Source organism: Symphodus melops (genome assembly GCF_947650265.1).
Source record: "Symphodus melops genome assembly, chromosome: 9".
Classification (NCBI taxonomy): Eukaryota; Metazoa; Chordata; class Actinopteri; order Labriformes; family Labridae; genus Symphodus; species Symphodus melops.
Window position 1 is genome coordinate 13,303,424 of NC_136699.1, and position 13,110 is coordinate 13,316,533.

General features: G+C 43.4%; 1 protein-coding gene across 1 annotated transcript; it reads left to right on the forward strand.

The window, feature by feature from the left end:
• Positions 1–885: 885 nt before the first annotated feature.
• kdm2ab (lysine (K)-specific demethylase 2Ab) lies at positions 886–13,004 on the forward strand. The gene is made up of 23 exons (XM_079352901.1): positions 886–1,101; positions 1,542–1,582; positions 3,302–3,440; positions 3,535–3,613; positions 3,730–3,776; positions 4,125–4,303; positions 4,477–4,583; positions 4,700–4,793; positions 4,976–5,129; positions 5,210–5,325; positions 5,901–6,027; positions 6,145–6,419; positions 6,548–6,625; positions 6,875–7,135; positions 7,312–7,440; positions 7,570–7,656; positions 7,849–8,073; positions 8,552–8,581; positions 8,821–9,869; positions 10,436–10,599; positions 10,750–10,896; positions 11,108–11,323; positions 11,413–13,004. Exons 2-23 carry the CDS (start codon positions 1,547–1,549, stop codon positions 11,592–11,594), a joined length of 3,921 nt encoding a protein of 1,306 aa, XP_079209027.1. The 5' UTR covers positions 886–1,101; positions 1,542–1,546; the 3' UTR covers positions 11,595–13,004.
• Positions 13,005–13,110: the final 106 nt, after the last annotated feature.

The window sequence follows — 13,110 nt, forward strand, 5'->3', positions numbered from 1 at the left end:
GCATTAGTGTATGGCGATGCAGTGACAGATCATCCGTGTTATAATAAAGGCTTCCGTGACCTCATTTCATCCATCTCGCTGTTCATCCTAACCAGAGGCAGCAACAACATCCCGAGGGGCGGGATCTAACAGGAGGGTGCGCTTGTTTTAACTTCCTGGTGTGCAATGGCGGATCAGAACTCTGAATTTATTTCCAAAGATGAGAGAAAATTACGATTATTGTTACCTAGTGAGGTGGAGCCGAGCAGCAGCACGGCTAAAATGTTTTGGATTTGGTTAGTCGAAAGTTTGAACATGATAAGATATAACAAACTTTATATATCATATTGATGTGTGTGCATAGATTGAATACACACAACGCCTAATAATACTTTGAGCTCTCAAAAATGAATACAATTTAATTTTTTATAATTATGGAAAATGTATTAAAGTATCAGAATATTTATAACATATCTGTAGAATAGATCAGCAGTAGCCTGTATAGAAACGCATGAATGACGGCAGCTTCTTTAGATAGCTTCGTCTATGTTGGCCGAGATCAGCCCGAGCAATGCCAATAATATAGAAACATCACAAAAGGTATAGGCTACAGCTGGCATATATTGCAAAACAATAGATCAGGATTACTTTTACTTTATTGCATAATAATGATGATAATATTGCAATTTGTTGCCGACGTTGCTGTAATTGTACTCACATGTTATTACACTGACTCTACCTTTAACACACATCATAATATGATGTAGTTATCATGTTTAAATGGCACATACTGTGTCCAATAAGAGATCTCTGTGGGGTTTTTCTTATTCTAATGTGTGTGTTATAGTGTGTTGGCGTGTGCGTGTGCTAGCGCGCGTGTTATTGTGCGTGTGAGCGCGCGCTTGCGTGTGTGTGTGTGTGTGTGTGTGTTTTCTGACCAGCTGAAAATGGCGGCTCGAAGCGTCGAACCGTCCTAACTTTATCGCACAATAATAAACACAACAACAATACACACAGCTGTTATCACACAACATGGAGAGAAACTTTAGCGCGAGGTCGCGGACGCTCTAGGTGGGAGACATTACTCTGACCATCACGTCTTCAAGGAGTTAAAACGAAAAGGTAATGATGATAAAGAAGATTACAGGTCTACAGGCTAACGTCAACTAGCCGGCTAACTAGCCTAGCCGACGGTTTATAAAGGGATTGTCAACTGAGCTAATGCTAGTTTATGTTTAGCGACAACGCCGGTTAAATTACATTAGTATAGTGACACACTCGTTCAACGCATTCACGTTGTAAAGTAGCTGCTCCACTTGGTGCTTGTCATCTTACATTGACGTATGCCGAGCCGTAAATGTTTGTAATATTGTGTTGCTAGCATTAGCTTGTAGGCTAAAGCTCTACTGTTGGCTAACGGTAGCTACCTTGCTAGGCTCTACTCAAAGAGGGGTGTGTGCGTGTGTTTCTGTTCGACAGCGTGTAAAAACACACTTTTAGCCCCAGTATCTGTTTTAATCAGTGTGAGTGATTGCTGCTCTTAAACTTTGAGTCTCTTGCAGGGATCATGGAGGATCCTCACACACGGTACAGCAAACGCCTGGTGAGTAACTTGATCAAACTGTTTTTATAACAATAACGCATATCTGCCTTTTATCACAGCAGAACACTTCTAAACAAGTCTCCCTGGTACACTTACGACAGTATGTTGTGTGTGTCAGTGTTTCTGGGTAAGTCCCTTCTCGGGCACATTGTGTGATAGTTGGTCCAGTCTTTTATGACGGTAATGAACCTGTCTAAAGGGTCACCAAAGGGTCAAGTTTGTGTCTAACTTACTCTGACCTTGATTTACCCCTTTACAATCTCAGCAGATAGTTGTTGAGTCATTACTCAGCTTTTACTCATTATTTAAAAAAACAGACTAATATTATCCATATAGTGTGTAAATGATTAAATCCTTCCTTCCTGGTTGTAAAGATGTCTGTAAAAAAACCCAACAGTTTTCAGGTTTAAGTTAATAACTATAAGTCATTGTTGTTCACATTAAAACTGGGAACACTGTATGAAATGCCTCCTGATTCTATGTAATTGATTGCCCTGTAGTTTTTAGTGGCACTACATGAAAACAACACCCTGGCTGCCTTCCGTAATATGAAATTGTGTTAATTTGGAATTTATTTGAGACTTTGATAGAAAGGAGGAGGACCCAGAGTTTAAATAATACCACGTTTGTAGTAAAGCGATGGGGGTGGGGAGATCTAAGTGTGGGGGTGTTGTGCTTTATCCATCTGTCTCGCGGAGCGGTTGTGCATTGAGTGAATTGGGGGGGGGGGGGGGGGGGGGGGGGGGGGGGGGGGGGGGGGGTGAGAGGAGGGGGCGGTCTGTGGAAGATTAACCCCTGCTATTGTAATGCCATATTGTTTGGTTCCCACATGAAATGATTTGGTAGTCGGCTGACTGATTAGCTTGGGTTGAATTATTGTAATATCTTTGATCCCTATATTCTTGATTTTAGTCATACGTTTGTCCGTTTTTAATGTATAGATATGAAGGACAGCTCCTGTGATTTTTAACTCATTTCTTCAACAGCAGCAAGATGGAAAAAGGGCCGGTGGCTTGCCACTTTGGGAGCACCAGCATACCGGTGTCGTTCATGGCATGCTAGTTTTAAGTACAACAGAGAGATGTTATCAAATGAACGTGTACGTTTCTCTCCTCTTGAACACTTATAGTTATCTCCATGCATTTATCTACGCCAGATGCCACAGAACTTATTATGCCATGTTGCTTAACTAACATGGACACGCCACAGGCCGCTTTTCAATCTTGGAGTCACTCCGTTTAATTGCCTTTGGACTCCACAAGGCACATTAGAATACATCATGCAGTGTTGGAGAGGGTTGTTGAAGATAGACAGGGAAGCAGTGGATTTATGTCATGCATCAGAACAAGTCACTCTATCAAGTTTCCTCACCAAGACAAGTCTGCTGAAGTATTCAGTACTCATTGTTGAGGAATGCCACCATTACTTACACTGTAGAGCTTACATGACTGCATTTACCTTACCAGCAAATCCCCAAACTTCATTTCCTTGTACAACCTTTTATGAGTGTAATCTTGACTTTAGCATAGCTGCATGTCTTGTTCGCCGCTATATCCCAGCTTTGTCATTGCACTTCATCTCTTCACTGCAGTAAGGCATCCCATATTTCTCTCTGACAGTTAACCTTGCACTTTTCTCCAACACTTTGTGTTGCTCTCTGCAAAACTGAAACGGTCTCATCAAACAAAGAAGTGAAAGGAAACGTTCTTCTGTCCTCAGCGTACAGGCACGCGGCGGCGCTATCAGGACGATGGAATCTCAGATGATGAAATTGAGGGCAAACGAATGTTCGACCTGGACGAAAAGTTACAGTGCGTCAGATTCAACTCTGACCTGATCAAACACATGGAGGGTAAAGGTGAGGGCTTAAAAAAAGTTCACTAAAGAGCGTTGAGTTAGACTTGAGCAAAATCATATTTAATTTGGACATGCTGTATATGTCTCCTTTCTAGATTTCACATTTGAATACATCCAGAGAGAAGGGCTCAGGGACCCCATCATCTTTGAGACAGCTGACGGCCTCGGAATACAGTAAGTCGAATTCTCACCTTTTTATCTCAGATTACTATTTGTCTCCCAAACACAAAATGACAATCATTTACAAGCAAATGCCAAAAAAAAAATCTCTTTTTTTAAATCTCTTGCAGAATGCCAGACCCTGAGTTCAGTGTGAGTGATGTCAAGCTGTTTGTTGGTACGTTTCTTTTTCATGACTGCTCAGAATGAATGGCTTCACTGTTTTTGCTGCTTGTAGAGCTAGACCAGGAGGATACATTTGAGGGTTATGTTGTTGTTGTTCCCAATGTATGGATGTGAATAGTTGGACAATATTTACAAGGTGTTGCTGGTGTGAAATGCTACAGTTGATTCGAGTTTCTTTTCCTCACCATTATTTGTCCACCAGAGAGAAGTTGTTCTTACTGACCTGTAACATTGAAGTAATCAGGTGGCAATACGTTAATCAGCTGTTGTAGGGCAGTGCAGTAGGATTGCATCACACTGGTCTCACTTGTTGTTGAAGCCCTTTTTGTTTCTCTTACAGGTAGTCGGCGCATTGTCGACGTGATGGACGTGAACACCCAGAAAGGAATTGAGATGTCGATGGCTCAGTGGCGACGCTACTATGAAACGCCACCGTCAGAAAGAGAGAAACTCTACAATGTCATCAGCCTGGAGTTCAGCCACACGAGGCTGGAGAATCTGGTCAAACGACCGGCCTCGGTGAGAACAGCTCAGAGTGTCACAAACTCCCCAGATTGATCACATTTTTAAAATGAAACCTTTCCGAAGACTTACTGGCACACACCTGCACACGTTTGTACCCGCAGGAGGTTGTTTGTTTTGAAAGAGTGTTGGCGGACGTTTGATGTTTATACCACTTCCTTAATACTCAGGTGGATCTCATTGATTGGGTGGACAACATGTGGCCTCGCCATCTCAAGGAACGACAGAGAGACTCCACTAATGCCATCATAGACATGCATTATCCCAAAGTACAGAAGTAAGAAATCAAGAGTATACACATACTGTATATAATAACTGTACTGCAGTTAGGAGAATTTGATTTCCCTCCCAAAATCTAAATCACATTTGTCCTCCTGACTTTGTTCCTCCCAGGTACTGTCTCATGAGCGTGCAGGGCTGCTTCACTGATTTCCATATTGACTTTGGAGGAACCTCGGTCTGGTACCACATCTTGCGAGGAGGAAAGGTCAGTCTGAGTGTCCATTCACAAAAGAAGAAGAACTGTAGATTCATGCTACTTGTACTGAGTCAGTGGCCACAAGTTGTAATAAGGGGCAGCAATTCATTCAGTTAAATCTCAAAGCAAGTGAACGTGACTTTTCTTCTGTATTTTGACTTTTTTTATTTTTTACCTGATCCCCCCTGCAGGTGTTCTGGTTGATTCCACCTTCACCACAGAATCTGGAGATGTACGAGAACTGGGTTTTATCAGGAAAACAGGGAGACATCTTCTTGGGTGACAAGTGTCATGACTGCCAGAGGATAGAGCTGAAGCAGGGCAATACCTTCATCATCCCATCAGGTTTGTTACTGTCACAGGAAAGTCACACATACTGGTGCAAAGTTACATGCGTTCAGCATCCTGTGCCCTGTATGTTGTAGGTTGGATCCACGCCGTCTACACGCCAGAGGACACTTTGGTGTTTGGGGGGAATTTCCTCCACAGCTTTAACATCCCCATGCAGCTTAACATCTACAGCATTGAGGATCGCACACGAGTAAGTAGCACCTCACGTTGACTTTTTTTTCTGCTGTTTGAAAGTAGTTGTCCTGTTGACACGCGGGATTGTTTTACATACAGCCATAGAGTAAAGCCTTAAGTTAAATGAATCCTACTTCAATGGTGCAACATGCGGACAAGTAAGTCTGTCTTTTGCGGTCATAAGAAGTTGAGTCCTCTTCAGAAAACACAGCAGTCTTTGGTGGGACTAATTCAAGGCATTCAGTTTGAATTCTTATAAAAGTTTGGTTGTGCTTGGCAGCTCTGTACTTTTCACAGATTGACACTGATTAGCTGCAGATGTTTAGGAGGGGCGTGGCCGGCAAGTGCCATGCCACCTTTCTCCTCACCTCTTCTTCCTTCCTTCAAACCACAACAAAGATGTGACAAGAGTCTTGTTAAGAACTGCTTGTTGAGAACAGTAAATCAAAGAAGCAGAACATACTGTATCGTATAAATCAACTTAACTCAAAGAAAGTGTGCATTGTATTGTGTCTTAGTGTGGTATGTCAATAAACAAGATACTAAGGGTACAAATATAACCTTTTCTGATATGTTTCTGTCGCCCTCTAGGTGCCAGCAAAGTTTCGCTACCCGTTCTATTATGAGATGTGCTGGTATGTGCTGGAGAGATATCTTTACTGTCTGACCAATATCTCCCATCTCACCCCTGAGTTCCAAAAATACTCCCTAGGCATAGGTGAGAAGCAATGAACACGAGAATTCTGGCCAATTTTTTTATTTATTTATTTTTTTGTTGTTGTGACACAGACGCACAAAATAATGAATTGCTGACACAAACTTCATCTTGTTTTAGGGCTGACCCAGGCTGACCTTGAAAGCATGGATCACACTGGGAATGGAGCCCCAAATGGGGTAGACAGTGACACTGAACACGTTGAGATAAAGGTGAAAGAAGACGATGACCACAAAGAAAAAGCAGCTGAATTTCCCGAACCGCAGCACATGCTCACTCCCTTCGAGCTCGAGGGCCTTTTTAACCTTTTAGGGAAGCTGGAGGAACTGCCTGTCCACAAGAAATGTGTCCCAGCAGGCATCAGGAACGCTGTAGCACTGCTTGAGGACATGAGGGTAGGTGTCCATCTCTCAGTGAACACAGGCTATATCATTTTCAAAGACGGTTTTCTCCAAATGTTTTTTGAGATTTCCAGATATATGAAATTGTCCTTATTGCTTCTTTTTCTTCTTCGCTCGTCCAGACTGTTCTGCAGAAGCATGTCAATGAGAACCCTAAGCTGTCCTACACTGGAGAGCCCATTGTCAAGTGGCCTGAAAGGGTGAGTACAGATGTAACCTTTTAACCCCTCCTGCAACATTTGTGTGTAAAGAAGTTAGTTTTTGAGCACACACAGTTTATTTAAGATAGTAGCTTCAAATAGTTTCAAGCTTTTTTTCTTGAATGTCATTCGTAATAAAATAAACTTTCAAGATCACAAAAAAAACATGTCATTAAGGCTCATTATATACAGGACATTTTTAACTTTTTTTTTTTGTTTCGTCTTCCCCTGCTGATGTTCCCCAAACAGCCGTCATGGTACCAGCCTCCCACTCCCCCTCCCCCCGTCATCTACCGCCCACGCTTGGGTCCCACCCTCCACAAGCCTCTGGGACAGAGGCCAAACAAACGCTCCTCCATCTCTGCCTTGAGGCGCCGACGGGTGAGGTGTAAGCGCTGTGCTGGCTGCTGCAGGAAGGAGTGTGGCACCTGTCAGTACTGCCATGACATGAGGAAGTTTGGTGGGCCTGGACGCATGAAGAAGGGCTGTGTCATGAGACAGTGTCTAACGGTGAGACCCATAGTACTAATTCTTGTCTTACCTGTGTGTGTGTGTGTGTGTGTGTGGGGGGGGATAATTAGGAAATATCAAAAATGAAGAGTATCCCGGATTTTTAACAATCTTTTGCAGCTTAAGATCACCAGATTTTAATTCACTGTTTAAATCACGTTTGTATATTCCTACAGCCCGCCTTGCCAAACACAGCACGCTGTGCCATATGTGGAGAGGGAGAATCGGAGGAATCTGATCCGAGCACTCACTCACTCATGGAGTGTTCCGTCTGCTCACAGATTACCCATCATCATTGCATGAAGGTGAGCTGCTAACGACGCGGCGTGAAGGCCGCTAACCAAGTCTGCTGTTGCTCTCTTCCTGACAGAGCTGCTTTTCTCGGTCAAACCTTGAAGGTGATTTTTCAAGCTTTTTACTTGATCCTCTTTCAGGAACCTGGTGAGGGGAAGATCAATAAAGATTTGCCCAGCTGCTGGGAATGTCCCAAATGTTACCAAAACAAAGACTCCGAATCAGAGGTATCAAAGCTGTACCCCATTCTTCATGTTCTTTGTTTCACTTTCCCTTTGTTTTCATGTATTTAAATCAACACTTTTACCTTCTTCAGTTAGTTACTCCAGCTGCCTTTAGCTTGATTTTAAAACGCTGTTCCAATGACGCCCTGCCTTCTTAACCCCCACTGATGAACTCTTTTTCTCTCCTCATACCAGTCTTTCAGCGATGAAGAAAGTGGAGAGTCGGAGGGCTTCACCTCCTTGCCGCCATCCAAACTTGCGTACCGAGAGGGAATAGGTGTAGGAGAAGGTGTGAGACGAGGGAGACGCAGTAGACCTACCTCCAGACCCACAGCACCACCACCTTCACAGAAACTGCTACTACAGCATCAACAGAATCGCAAGAGAGCAAGTGCACTGGAGCTCAGACTTAAGAAAAGGGTAAAGTTAAGAATCACGGTTGAAGTAAAGTCGTGTAAACGATGTTTTGATTTAAATCTTTTGGAGCTTTAAACTAATATCAGGGTTCCTGTAGATCAGGGGTTCTCAATGTAGCTCCCAAACTGTCATTCCTTCACTGTGTTTTGGTTGGGTGAGTGAGTCGGCTCAGCATTAAGGCTTCCCTTCAACATGGTAAATTTATATTAGCCAGTCTGAACTTAATGTATATTTATACAGTAATAAAACAGGATAAGATAATCCTGCAAGTCCCACAATAAGAGAATGTCCTTTGTTCCGGCAGTAAAGGCAAAAATACAGCAAAGGACGAGATAAGCGTCAATAAATCTAAAAAAACTAGAAGGGGGGGAAAGCGAGAAAACGATTTCTTTAAAAAAGCAGAACTAAGTTAGATGTTCGAGAGAGAGGATTTTAAGTAAAATGTATCTCACTCCCTTAACCACGCATCCGTCTTTTTCAGATAAAACTGGAGCGGAGCAAACTGTTAACGGTAAGAAATGCACTTACTTAACACAATGACTGTAGACATTTACAGTGAGCAGTGTTTGTTAGAAAACCTTGAAGTGCTGATGTGGCCGCGTTTCCTTATTTTAGAAAAACTTTCAAGTTCTGTTTCAGGTGTTGTTAAATAAGTGCCTCTCTGCTCAGAGCACATTTGTAGATTTAGTTTGGAACATGCCTGACTTTGTTCTCACTTGCCTTCATTTTTTTGCCCTTTCCTTCCAACAGAGGCAGGCAGCTTTAGATCGTTCTCCGAGGCTTCTTGGCTCCAGGATGCTCTCCCGACTACGTTCTCCAACCAGCAGAGTATCTCAGGGTAGAGGCCGGGGCACCACCTGGCCAAGTGGCTCTTCCTTCAACAGCTCTCAAACGGGGACTGCGCCCATCCAGCAGCAGCAGCAGTCTTCCTTCGATCTGGTTCTTGAACCCAAAGGAGAGCCTCGCAGAGGAAGAGGAAGAGGGGTGAGGCTGCGCGGAGGAGGAGCAGGGAGAGGAATGAGAAGTGGTAGAAGCTACGGAGAAGTGCAGGAGGAGAGTGAGGACAGCAGTAGCAGCAGCAGCAACAGCAATAGCAGCAGCAGCAGTGACGATGATGAGGAAGAGGACAGGGGAGAGACAAGCGTGAAGGGTTTGGATAAAGAGAACCAGCCACAGTCGAGGCGAGAGGGACGAGCAGCCAAAGAAAAAGAGGTGGAAGGGAGCAAGATGGCTTACCAAAATGTTGCGGAGGAAGATGAGGAGGAGATGAAGCAGGACAGTCAAACTGGGGGGAAAGACGGCTCCAATCTAAAAGTGACACTTCAGAGACCAACCAGGGCCAAGCAGGATCCATCAGCGATTGTCCCTAAATTAGAAGCTATTGCCCCTCAAACTACCACTTCTGCAATACACAACCAGACCAGGGCCCTCGCGAGACCTCCAATCAGAAATCGAAGGCCCTGTCCTGAACAGCACCCCAACAGGCACACCCCCCCACTCACTCGCAGCGGGCACACAGACACTCGTAGCCCTCACCCAGAGAGGCTGGACGCCTCGAAAAGAACCAAGCTGAGCAGACCGGCTAAACTGAGCAATGGAGCCTCCTGTTCCTCTTCCTCCGAGCTTCCTCATCACCGCGTCCCTCTGTCCGCCCTGCAGGAAGGAGGGGGCGAGGCAGACAGAGAGAGCAGTGGGAGCGGGCCAGGCTGTGAGAGGGAGGTGTGGGTATCTGTCTTCCGCTACTTAAGTCGGGCAGACCTCTGTGTCTGCATGGCTGTCTGCAAAAACTGGTACAAATGGTAAGTTAGTTTGGAGACAAATCTGCTCAAACCTTTGTTCTTGCTGACTTTTAGTCAAGGGGAAAGAAGGGATAACAAAGGGCCACAGTCACTTTTGCGCCTCAAAAATCAGACCTCAATGACAGCAGTAAAAATGTATACATTCCACTATAACTTTTTCTTTTATTCCTGTTTTGATTTTATCAGCTTCAAAGCTTTAGATCAGCATTTTGAGGAAGTAATTTATACTTTTTTTTCAGCTGTTACTTTAAAAAGAAGTCTAATAAATTTGCCAACCATTTTTTAAAATTAATTTGGTTTTTATATTTCGATCATTAAATAGGCTACCATCAAAATACAATAACGATGACCTCAGCCAATGAAAAGAACTAGAGTATGTTTCTGTATTTGGTGCACATTTACTTTTGCAAATGTTGATAAGTAAATCTAATAAGATGAAAAAATAAATTCAATTTCTAATTGCAAACTAAAAAGTGTTTATGTAAAGTTCTATTAGTGTAACATGGTTGCCGTATAGCTGACAGGATAAACAGACGTGTTCCTAATCAGCCTGCTCTTGTTCATAGGTGTTTAGACAAGCGGCTCTGGTCACGGATCGACCTGAGCATCAAACGCACCATCACTCCTCAGGCCCTAACAGGCATCATCAAGAGACAGCCGGTCACACTCGATCTCTCATGGACCAATATCTCTAAAAAGCAGCTAAACTGGCTTGTTGGCCGTCTGCCTGGTACGTCATCACAAACACATTTTTGATACTATATATGTTCAATGCTATTTAATAAATGACATAATGAAGCAAAATATTTGTGTTGTACACCGTTTTAATGAGACATGTTGGCGTCAGTAAGTTGTAAGTTGTGTGTTGTCGATTTCCCAGGGCTCAAGGATCTGATGCTGGCAGGTTGTTCCTGGTCGTCTATTTCAGCTCTCTGTTCCTCTGGTTGCCCTCTCCTCCGCTCTCTGGATCTGCGGTACGCAGACGGGATCAAAGACACTCAGATCAGGGATCTTGTCAGCCCCCCAGGTGAGGACATAGATGCCCCCGCAGGGTGCTTGTTAGTTTGAGCTCCATCTCATTTAGCTTTCCTTTTTTTTCCAGTACTGACCTCTGAAGCCTTTATTTGTCTCTGTTCTTTAAACCATGCTCTGCTGATTATTTGCGTATGGACCTTTTGGTCCAGCTTTTAAAGAAACACTTTTCTTTCTTCACCTCCCAATTAACCCCGAATTTACAGGCTGTGACAATCGCAGTCAGTTGCGGACCATGCAGTGTTTGCGACTCGCGGGCCTGGACATCAGCGACTCCACTGTGCGCCTGGTGATCCGCCACATGCCCCAATTAACAAAACTAGACCTCTCCCACTGCAACAGCCTTACAGACCACTCCATCAACCTGCTGACTGCAGTGGGCTCGTCCACTCGAAACACTCTCACAGAGCTCAACCTGGGAGGTGAGTTATTGGCTGTAATATCTAATAAAACAAATGTTGGATTATTTTTATTTCACAAGATCTGATGTGTCATTGTCTTTCTCTCCCAGGCTGTAGTAAACTGACAGACACATGTCTAAAGTATCTCCGACGTCTCTCTTGCATCTCTGTGCTCGACCTGCGAGGCTGCAAAGGCGTGTCACGCAAGGCCTGCGAGGCCTTCATCTCTGAGCTGTCTGTCAACACGCTCTACTGCCTGTCAGATGAAAAACTGATTCAGAGGATATCCTAAAGTCTCCTCTGACTGCAGGGACCGATGGCAAGAGAGATGCTCCTGTGTGACACAGACGACACAGGTGGGCAGGGAAGTTAACATCCACCTGTATCATGTAAACGGAAGGGTGGGGTCTGAACTGCGAACGCTAACTCACTTAAGTGGTGTTGGAGTGGTGTTAAAGGGGGTCCTCACAGCTGGACCAGCATTACATACATGTTTTCCCCGTGTACCAATAAAGAGACTAAGGAGCTTTATTTTTTGTTCTTTTGGGATTACTGCAATGTGGAGAAGAAAACCTTTTTTTCACATTCCAGCAGAAGTGGGACAACATGGGCAATTAATAAACTGTAAAAATCTTCACATCCTTTGGATAACCAAGATGGGATCGCTTCTTCTTCTGAGAGACTTCAGTCTTGACTCCATCATAAACTCAAGCTTTGACAAAGAGAGAGATACGAAAAGACTAAGTCTTCTGCATTCTTTTCTTTAGCTGAGCCCCATAAAGTCTTATTTATTATTAGCTGACCAATTTTGTTTTGGCTACTTTTGGCAGCTCCAAATTTATGAATCTTTTGTCAGATCCAAGAGAGCAAACGTTATGTTGTTTGATGCTATCTGCACAACATGTTCGAGTTTAGGTTTATTTTTTACAGATGACGGAAGTTCACAGGTCTTTCTCTTCACAACCTACAGAGTAAGAGACTGGAGTGGCCTTTGTTGACCTGTTTTATGTCGGTGTAATAAGGAACTTGGGTGCTGTATTAGTCATATGGTAGAACACGAATACTGAGTGGGAGCAAGGGGGATAGCAGAAGACAGTGTGAGAAAGCAATCAACAAGTGGCAACAAGACCTCACCCCAGCAGAGGGCAGGTTGCATTAAGTGTTCGGGGTAAACTGAGGATTAGGTGTCAGATAAATGGTGCATCTTCAAACAAATGTTAGTCTTCAGGTGCTATTATTTCCAAACTTTTTGCTTTGTTTTTGTACAGAGAATACATTTAGAGTAAAAAAGGTTATTATTCTAGATAAAACTGTTCCCCACCCCTCTTTGATAGACTCTGGTTTCTTTTCATGGGTTAAAAAAATGTGAGAACTTTTCATGACCTATATGCTTCAACATAGAGATGTATAATTTCGTTGTTTTTTTGTTTTTTTTTGGGGGGGGGGGGGTGTTCATGTCTTTGTTACCTTTAGTGTACTGGTTCTTTAATAAAGATTTCCTCCCGGATAGGTTCTCCCGGTCATATCCCTTCAAAAGAATATAAGTATATTAAAATATACTTTTGTGTAAATGTTTTTTGTTGTTTTTTTCGATTATCAAAACGGGAATCCTGTTGCACTGTAAGTATTTTCAGTAGCCCTTTTTTTCCACATAAGTTGTTTGTGTTATTTTTCAAGAAAAATAAAACAAATTATAAACAAAGCTCTCGATGTCTGGGTTTCTTAGCTTATAGTTATTAGTTTTGCACTGAAGGATTAGATGATCAGATATCTGGTCCTCCCCTGGCTCCACCCAGCTTTTCCCCTTA